Source organism: Gastrolobium bilobum, unplaced genomic scaffold (genome assembly GCF_033153095.1).
Source record: "Gastrolobium bilobum isolate Gb01-03AN ecotype WA unplaced genomic scaffold, APGP_CSIRO_Gbil_v1 utg44850, whole genome shotgun sequence".
NCBI lineage: Eukaryota > Viridiplantae > Streptophyta > Magnoliopsida > Fabales > Fabaceae > Gastrolobium > Gastrolobium bilobum.
In genome coordinates this window covers 20,575-31,066 of record NW_026898088.1, presented here as the reverse complement: position 1 = coordinate 31,066, position 10,492 = coordinate 20,575, and the positions used below count along the sequence as shown (strand labels likewise).

At 39.4% G+C, this 10,492-nt stretch overlaps 1 protein-coding gene across 1 annotated transcript; it reads left to right on the top strand.

Annotated features, from left to right (window-relative positions):
- The first annotated feature begins 1,609 nt into the window (after nucleotides 1–1,609).
- Nucleotides 1,610–9,623, top strand: LOC133312766 (receptor-like protein EIX2). The gene is made up of 2 exons (XM_061514024.1): nucleotides 1,610–3,622; nucleotides 9,252–9,623. Exons 1-2 carry the CDS (start codon nucleotides 1,610–1,612, stop codon nucleotides 9,621–9,623), a joined length of 2,385 nt encoding a protein of 794 aa, XP_061370008.1.
- Nucleotides 9,624–10,492: the final 869 nt, after the last annotated feature.

Genomic DNA, 10,492 nt, shown 5'->3' with positions numbered 1-10,492 from the left:
ATTTTATTATTAGTTATATTTTTTTTTTTTGGGAAAAGAGTTTTTTCATGTAGCATGATATCAAATTATTTACAACAACACCGAAAGGACATCATTTTGTGATTTAAGGAAAAAAAAGTGCAAAAGTATTTTTTAAATTTTACCTTTCTCTTATCATCAATTTTACTAAAGAGAAAAATGTTTATTCTTATAAATAACACAACTTATATTATTTCACTCTCGCAAAGAAATAGGACCACACCTTTATTTTTTTGTCGACTCTCTCTTCCCTCATCTATCTCTTTTTCTTTCTTAAAATAACATAACTTTACATCTTTTAAAATGACATACATTTTTCTCTTTATTAAAATATGTTACATTTTGTTTTGAGGTTTGCAAAACAAAGTTAATCTCTTATTTTATACAATCATGAATTTTAACATTTTTCATAAAAGAGTATAATGCTTTGAAAAGGATTCCGCTACTAAATAGTAGACTACAGAGTATTTAAATTGTTTAATAAAAAAATAAATCCAATCAGCATATACGCAACCACGGAAATGCGCACAAGTCACGGAAATATTTAAGGGTGCATGATGGGTCTTTCATTAAATGCATGACACCTGATAACCACGGAAATGCTTTCTTCCATAAAATGCCAGTTTCTTATTGGTTCGCCCCACCAAATAACCAAATCTATTGGCACCGGGTACATTAAAATTTCACTCACAAGTCACCTGGCTGGTTGCGTCTCATGGAATTGTATTATTTCGGAATTTTAAATTTATATTATATGTGTAATTTATTTTTAAATTTACATTAATTATATCATTTTCCCTTTCCATATCCTACGATCTCGTGTCTTCATCGAGTGGGACATGGCATAACAAACATTTCATCCTATTCTCTCTGTCCAATTCTTGCCAGAAACCCAATCTGTATTATGATATTTATTTTATTTTATTTTATTTATTTGTTTTTTCATTTTAATTTTCATTTCTAAAAAATCCATGCTATATCATTTATCAAACAGAGGCTTTACCTGATTTTAATCTGTATACTTTGAGCAAGGTTACATTGAAACTTCTACGAGATGAAATTGTTGTCAACATCCTTACTTGTCTCACGCTTATATGAGAGTCAGTAATTATTTATGGAAGAAAGCATTTCTTCATTTCGGTTTGACAATCCTTATTCCTACTACACGGCTATTAAAAAATATCACTAGATTGAAAGAGAAAAAGAAAAAAGAAATGGATCTCACAAGAATACAAATGCAATGGCTTTTAAACAATTTGGCAACAAACAATCATATAGATGGCTTCATGCATAAGGAAGACATTTTTCAAAGCATGAGGTTCAAAGAAATTTCACAATTTCTGGTCTTCCTTATTTTTTTCAAGTCTTCTAGTTCAGCACCATCCATCTAATTTCACATGCCTGCCCTGACGCATAAGATTGTTTTATTTGGTTATTAATTAATCACATCCTTCACATAATTTTTTATTTAATAAGATGTGTTACCTTGTATTGCAAACTGTATAATTTGATTCCAGTATTGCAAACTGGGAAGTAAACATCACTTAGCAAGCCCATTTGAATCAATCCTTGTTCTCTTGTTCCATCAACCATGGTGACTTTTACTTCACAAATTTCAATTCTTTTGCTTCTGTTATTATCTGCGACCACATTCCACATAAGCATGTCTCTTCGTTGCAATGAGAAGGATCGAGGTACACTGTTATTATTCAAACAAGGCATCATTGATCGTTACAATTATCTTTCCACATGGTCAAAAGAAGAAGACTGTTGTGCATGGAAAGGAGTCCAGTGCGAAAATATTACAGGCAGAGTTACAAAGCTTGAACTCGGACAAACAGATGTTCATGAACCTTTGACAGGTGAAATTAACTTATATTTGCTGAAACTTGAATTTCTGAATTACTTGGACTTGAGCTTCAATGAGTTTGATGTGATAAGTATTCCACCTACTCTTGAATATATCACATCTGCATCTAACCTTCATTACCTTGACTTATCCTACAATTTTAATCTTCAAAAGGATAATCTTCATTGGCTTTCTCCACTTTCTTCCTTGAAATATCTCAACCTCGGTGGAATCGATCTTCACAAAGAAACCAACTGGCTTCAATTGGTGGCTATGCTTCCTTCACTGTTAGAGTTACGATTGAGTGATTGTAAACTTAACAACATCAGCACATCTCTTGAGTATGTGAATTTTACTTCACTTGTAACTCTTGATCTTTCCGACAACAATTTCAACTCTGAATTACCATACTGGTTGTTTAATCTCAGTAGTGGCATCTCTCATCTTGAACTTCAGGACAGTAATTTACACGGTGAAATACCTTCCAGCTCATTAAGCCTAAGAAATTTAAAAAACCTTGATCTATCTTGGAACGACCTCACAGGATCAATTCCAAATTGGTTTAGCCAATTAGAACATCTGCAGCACCTTGATCTATCCAACAACTTGTTTTCTGGTTCCCTTCCCTCAACGATTGGAAATCTCTCATCCTTAGTTTCCTTAAGAATTGGCTCTAATTCCTTCTCTGGTGCAATATCTGAAACATCTTTTTCCAAACTCTCAAATTTAGAATATCTGGACTTGAGCAATTCCACGACTGCATTCCATTTCAATCCTGAATGGATTCCTCTTTTTCAGCTCCATAGCCTTTTTTTGTCAAATACAAAAACAGGTCCCAACTTTCCACCATGGATATATACACAAAAGTCACTAAGATATTTATATATATCGAGCTCAGGAATTTCAACCGTAGATGGAGATAAGTTTAGGAGCTTAATAGCAGGGAATTATTGGTTTCTCGATATGTCCAATAATTCACTCAGTGAAGACTTATCGAACGTGACATTGAACTCTACCCATGTAAAGTTGGACCATAATAATTTCAAAGGAGGGCTCCCACATCTATTGCCAAAGACATTCGGCGTGGATTTTTCTTACAACTCCTTCTTAGGATCAATTCCACTTGGTTGGAAAAAATTGAAAATTTTGTATTATATTAACTTATGGAGTAACAGGTTATCTGGTGAAGTTTTAGTCCACCTCTCAAATTTGACGGAATTGGTATTTATGGATATTGGAAAAAATGAATTTTCTGGAACTATACCAATCAAGATGCCACAGAAATTACAAGTGATGATGATATTGAGATCTAACCATTTTGAGGGCGATATTCCATCCCAACTATTCAATCTCTCTTCTCTGTATCACTTGGATGTTGCCAACAATAAATTTTCAGGATCTTTGCCTCAGTGTGTCTATAACATGACTCAAATGGTTATGGATACTTTGGACTCTAATCCCATCTTTGAGACAATGGATTTGTTTACAAAAGGGAATGATTATGAGTATCTAAGCAATCCGCATAGGCGAACTATTGACCTTTCAGATAACAACCTGTCTGAAGCAATTCCCTCAGAATTATTTGGGTTGATTCAAGTTCAAACATTGAACTTATCTCACAATCATTTCACTGGAAAAATAGAGAAAACGATTGGAGGCATGGAAAATATGGAATCTCTTGATCTCTCCAATAATAACCTTTCTGGAGAAATTCCTCAAAGCATGGCTGTTTTGTCTTTTCTCGGTTATTTGAACCTATCATATGATGGGCTTCCACAAGTGGGCTGTTCTCAAATAGAGCCTTATAAGAAGATATATCAAAGGAAGGGCAGCAAGGGAAAGGAGGAAGGGAGCAAACTAGTGGCACGTGAACAGCAGGAAAATAAGGGAGAGTTGGTTATAAAAAATGCCACATGGCAGGCTGTGAATGGAGAGGAATTAGTGGAAGGGGGGATGGAAAATGCAAGGGAAAGAGAGCAGATATAGTGTGCGAGGAAACGGTTAAAGGGTATGAGATTTGTATTGAGCTTTTAGAGAGGTTGGCTATTGAGGCAGGGGCAGTCTCTTAGCTGGGGAAAATCTGGAACACTCAAGCGGGTAGTTCATTTACGGATAGTTGTTTTTTTCTGATTCAATTAAGGTCCATAGAATGGCACCATTGTAATGCTGCAATTTCTGTTTGTAGCTATTCAGCAATATATGAGGTTTTCAGTATTAATTTCCCTTCTTGTTGAGCTATTTTCTGTGTTTAATTACTGGTGCCATTAATTTGGTATCAGAGCCCTTCCGGTCCTAGGGGGAGCTTTATGGTTCGTACTCGAATGGATAATAGAATGGATGACGTCGAACGACGGTTTGAGGTGAGGATGACAGGTATGGAAGAGAGATTCACTCAATTCCAAGAGACGGTGATGGCTGCGTTGAACCGAATAGAGAACCGTGAGGTGAACATGGAGAACAGAGGTGGTGCTGGGAATGGTCATAACCTGGATCGTAATCGAGGAGGGGGTGCTGCAAATAATCAGGGCAATGACGAACGCGCACGACGGGTAGAAGTCCCTTATTTCTTAGGTGAAGACCCGTATGGATGGATTTTTCGAGCTGAGCGTTATTTTAGGGTGAACCGCATCCCAATGGAAGAGCAAGTTGAGACAGCTTCGATTTGCCTCGAAGGTAAGGCTCTGAGTTGGTTCCAATGGTGGGAACCTAGAAACCCCTTGGCAGATTGGGGAGGTTTCCGAAACGCAATCCTGGAGAGGTTTCACAACTCAACTTCTGGGAATCCTTATGAAGCGTTGATGAGTTTACGGCAGGTTGGGTCAGTGGCAGAATTCAGAGAGCAATTTGAGATCCTATCGGCTCCGCTTCAACACGCGGATGATGAAATCATGAAGGCTGCATTTCTCAACGGTTTGAAAGAGGAAATCCGTGCAGACTTACGTGTGCATTTCCCCGCAGATCTTCCGCAGATGATGAGGTTGGCGCAACGGTTAGAGGAGAGGGAGGCCATATTGGGCCGCGCTGGTACCTTGTTGGGCCGAAATGGTGTGGGCTCAGGTTTTAATAGCGGGTATGGGTCCAGAACTGCATTACCTAACAGAGAGTCTAAGGGGAATGGTGGGGGTTCGCAAATGAAGGGAAGGAATGGGCCTCAATACACGGCCCAATTTAATGGGACCCAAACGGACAGCAATAGTCCGTCCCATGGCAGTACGGGTGGAAGTGTTCACCCTAATCGTGGAGGAACTCAGGAAAGCGGTGGAGGGAGCAACGCGGGGCGAACGACAACGACGGGATACACAGAAGGGCGGCGGGGATCTCGTTTCCGGCGACTCTCCGATGAGGAAATGGAAGAACGCAGGAGACGCAATCTTTGTTTCCGGTGTGAGGCACCCTATTTTCCTGGCCACGTGTGTCAGGGACCGTAGCTACATGTCATGATTTTAGAGGAAGAGGCTGACGAAATGGATGAGGTGGTGTTACAGGAGGTGGCGAGGGAGATGACGACGGAGGAGACGGTACAGCTGGGCTTACATAGCGTGGTAGGGCTGACGTCACATAAGTCTCTAAAATTAGCAGGAATGGTGAAGGGTCAGAACGTGGTGGTGTTAATTGATACTAGAGCATCCCACAACTTCATAGCTACACACGTAGCAGAAGCTTTACAATTACCAGTGGATTCTTCGAAGTCTTTCATGATTATGGTTGGAGATGGACACCGGGTAGTGAGCAGCGGGCGTTGTAGGGAGGTGACGGTGGAACTTCCAGAACTGGTGGTGACTCAGGATTTTTTTGTCTTTGATTTGAGGGGAGTAGATATAATCTTGGGGTATGAATGGTTGGCTGAGTTGGGGGAGATACAAGCCAATTTTAAGGAGATGAGACTCAAAATTCCGTGGAAGGGAACTGAGGTGACCATAGTGGGGGATCCTTCCCTTGCTTGCAGTGGAGTGTCGTCTGGGAAAATTGAGGGGTTCCGCAGAAAGGGAGCAGAATTATTCTATATAGAAGTGGGCTATGGCGTGGAGGATACGTTGACAGATTCCAAGAACCCACCGCAAATAGATCAGCTGCTATTAGAATTTGAGGATATCTTTCAGCCTCTCTCTGAATTGCCCCCAAAAAGAGAGTGTGATCATCGAATCCTCATTAAGGATGGCTCTTCCATTCCAAACTGCAGACCCTATCGATATCCTCATTATCAAAAGGGGGAAATTGAGAAATTTGTGAAGGACATGCTTGCTGCAGGGATGATTCGACCCAGTACTAGCCCGTATTCTAGTCCCTTAATTATGGTGAAGAAGAAGGACGGGAGTTGGCGTTTCTGCACTGACTATAGGGCTCTTAATAAGGTAACTGTACTTGACAAATTCCCGCTACCTTTAATTGATGAATTGTTGGATGAATTGGGTGGAGCAGGAATTTTTTCCAAACTAGATCTTAAATCTGGGTATAATCAAATAAGGATGAGGGAGGAAGATATTGAGAAAACTGCCTTTCGCACTCACGAGGGGCATTATGAATATTTAGTATTGCCTTTTGGTTTGTGTAACGCACCCTCAACATTCCAGTCTTTGATGAATACTGTTTTCAAGCCTTATTTACGAAAATTTGTGCTAGTTTTCTTTGATGATATTTTGGTGTACAGCATGAATAGTGATGAGCATATAGGGCATTTGCGCACTGTGCTGGAAATTCTCAGAACAAACCATTTGCACGCGAATTAAAAGAAGTTCAGTTTTGCCAAAGAAGAATTGGATTATTTGGGCCATTTAATTACCAGAGGAGGAGTTAAGGCTGACCCCAGTAAGCTGGACGCCATAAGCACGTGGCCAATCCCTCAGAATTTGAAAGCTCTACGTGGATTTCTTGGGCTGACGGGCTATTACCGTCGATTTGTGAGACGATATGGGCATATGGCTCGACCACTCACACAGCTGCTGAAAAAAGACAATTTTAAGTGGGGAGAAGAGGCTCAATCTGCTTTCGACGAGTTAAAGGCAGCAATGGTTCAGTTACCTACGTTGGCTATGCCTAATTTCGAAGAAATATTTGTGGTTGAGACGGATGCGTCGGGGATAGGGATGGGAGCAGTATTGATGCAATCAGGCAGACCCATCGCTTTCTTAAGTCAGGCATTTTCTGAAAAGGAGCGAATTCTGTCCATCTATGAAAGAGAACTGAAGGCCATTGTTTTTGCTGTACAAAAATGGCATCATTATCTCATGGGACGCCATTTTATTATACGCACGGATCAGAGGAGTCTTAAGTATCTTACGGAGCAAAGGGTAATGATGGAAAATCAACAGAAATGGGTGGCCAAATTGATGGGTTTCGATTTTGAAATCCAATTTAAACCGGGTGTAGAAAATAAAGCAGCAGATGCGTTGTCAAGGGTAATGGAGTGTAGGGAATTAACTTTAGTGACAAGCCCAGATCTGTGTACTATAGCAGAGGAGGTTTTACATGATGAGGGGACTCATAAAATCATGTTGGAGGTGCTACTAGACAGTGAATCCCATCCGGGGTATCACGTGAGGTCAGGTTGTTTGTGGTTTAAAAATAGATTGGTGATTCCCAAGGCTTCTGCAAGTATTCCTTTGATTTTACAAGAGTTCCACTCTTCTCCTTGGGGTGGACATTCGGGAGCATTGCGGACTTTCAAGAGGATTTCAGCAGTTTTTTATTGGAAAGGTATGAATAGGGATATTGCAAAGTTTGTGCAGGAATGCAATATTTGTCAACAGCAGAAATATGACAATTTGATGCCTGGTGGACTCCTCCAGCCGCTGCCTATTCCTTCAGTTGTGTGGGAAGATATTTCAATGGATTTCATTGGAGGATTGCCTAAATCTAGGGGGTGGATACAGTATTGGTAGTAGTGGATAGGTTCACGAAATACGCTCATTTCCTAACATTGCTGCATCCTTATACTGCTCAAGATGTGGCAGAATTATTCATTAAAGAGATTGTTAGATTGCATGGGTTCCCTAGATCAATCATTTCCGATCGAGACAGGGTATTTATGAGCAAATTTTGGGCAGCAATTTTTAAATTGGCAGGCACCAAGTTGAAGTTTAGTTCGGCATATCATCCCCAAACGGATGGTCAAACCGAAGTTGTCAACCGCACATTGGAAACTTATTTGCGCTGCTTCATTAACGGTCACCCCAAGAGTTGGGCGAAGTGGTTACCATGGGCTGAATTTTGGTTTAATTCTTCTTTCAATAGATCTACTCAAATGACCCCTTTCAAGGCATTGTATGGAAGGGATCCTCCTTCCATTTTACATTTGGAAGGTAACAGCACTCCGGTGGCAGCTGTCGATCAGTGGGTACAAGTAAGGAATGCTATTCTTACTGATTTGAAAAATAATTTGTTAGTTGCTCAAGAGCGAATGAAGGTACAGGCTGATAAAAAACGGAGAGAGGTGGAGTTTCAAGTGGGGGAAAAGGTATATTTAAAAATTCAGCCATACAAACTTAGATCTTTGGCTAAGAGACTGAATCAAAAACTTAGTCCCAGGTTCTATGGTCCTTTTTCAGTATTGGAGAGGGTAGGACCAGTGGCTTACAAATTAGAGCTGCCTTCATACTCCAAAGTTCATCCTACTTTTCATGTATCACAATTGAAGAAAGCTGTTTGTGCTTCTACTACGGTGTTACAGCTACCGAAGTGTTTGTCTGATGAATTAGAGTTGAGAGTGAAACCAATGAAAACCTTACAGGCCAGAAGATTGCTGAATGGCAAGATGGAGTTATTAATTCAATGGGAGGGCCTTCCGGAGTCTGAAAGTACATGGGAGATGATGGAGGATGTCCAAGATCAATTTCCTCTATTCTACCTTGAGGACAAGGTAGTAGTTGAGGGGGGGGGGGGGTATTGATGGGCTTCCACAAGTGGGCTGTTATCAAATAGAGCCTTATAAGAAGATATATCAAAGGAAGGGCAGCAAGGGAAAGGAGGAAGGGAGCAAACTAGTGGCACGTGAACAGCAGGAAAATAAGGGAGAGTTGGTTATAAAAAATGCCACATGGCAGGCTGTGAATGGAGAGGAATTAGTGGAAGGGGGGATGGAAAATGCAAGGGAAAGAGAGCAGATATAGTGTGCGAGGAAACGGTTAAAGGGTATGAGATTTGTATTGAGCTTTTAGAGAGGTTGGCTATTGAGGCAGGGGCAGTCTCTTAGCTGGGGAAAATCTGGAACACTCAAGCGGGTAGTTCATTTACGGATAGTTGTTTTTTTCTGATTCAATTAAGGTCCATAGAATGGCACCATTGTAATGCTGCAATTTCTGTTTGTAGCTATTCAGCAATATATGAGGTTTTCAGTATTAATTTCCCTTCTTGTTGAGCTATTTTCTGTGTTTAATTACTGGTGCCATTATCATACAACAATTTTATTGGACAAATCCCAACAGGGACTCAACTTCAAAGTTTTGATGCGTCAAGCTTTATTGGGAATCTAGAACTGTGTGGAGCTCCTCTTTCAAAGTGTATCACACAAGAAGAGAATCCTAAAAATACAAACCAAAACAGAGGGAATGAAGATGGTGGCATAGAAAGAGAGTCACTGTATCTTGGGATGGGAGTTGGATTTGCGGTGGGCTTCTGGGGTATATGTGGTTCATTCCTTCTCATCAGGAAATGGAGACATGCATATTACCAGTTCCTTGATTATGTGGGTGACGAACTTTATGTTATGTTGATGGTAAAGTACAATAACTTTCGCAAAAGAGAGACACCTGCTGGTTGAGGTCAGTGAAACCTAACTCTACTAGAATTTACTTTTAATGGAAATATTGGCTTATCTTGAAAATTATATTTATAAATTTTTTATTTACAAACTATATTGACCGGTCATATTTCAATCAAGAGTGTATGACCGGTCATACTTAATGTAATTTGTAAAAAAAAATTGTAAACGGATCCTTCTCCATCTTTTCAAATGTGAGATTCTTTTGCTATGGTATAGCCACAATAGTATTTATATTAGTGATATTGCCCTAAAAGAGCCATCTAATTTTCACTGTTTTGTTATCACTACAAAAGACTAATGTTATAAGAAATCTGTCCTTATAATATGGTCTTTAGAGGTGAAAATACTGTTAGTCAATGACAGAAGCCCAGCAGCCATCTAATTAGTAGCACGTCTTAAGTTTCATTTACTTAAAAACCAATTTTGTGACACATTAAGTGTTGAACTAAGAATGACTTGAAAGCATACCCATCTCTTGTATCCGAAATCATCCAAGTGGCAACTAACATACAATAAACTTTCATAATCGCAATTATTTAGCACCATAATTTAACTTTCATTGTGCCTCAATGATATTTTTAGTAAAGAAGATTGTTTTTATAGAATGAGAAGTATCCTGCTCCTCTGATTGATAAAAGTAACATACTTTTTTTGTTTTTTCAAAAGAAACTCAAACTACACAAATATAAACATTTCCGACTTGCAGTTTCTCATGGGAAGCTTAGCACTTACTATTAATTAGGAGGAATACCCTAAAAATGGAACTGTTTTAAATTAGTCCGGTAATTGTAATCCATGTGTTTATTCTGCACCTATTTCAGCTTCTTCTTCATTTTTGTCAGTTTCATTTTATATTATATCTTAAT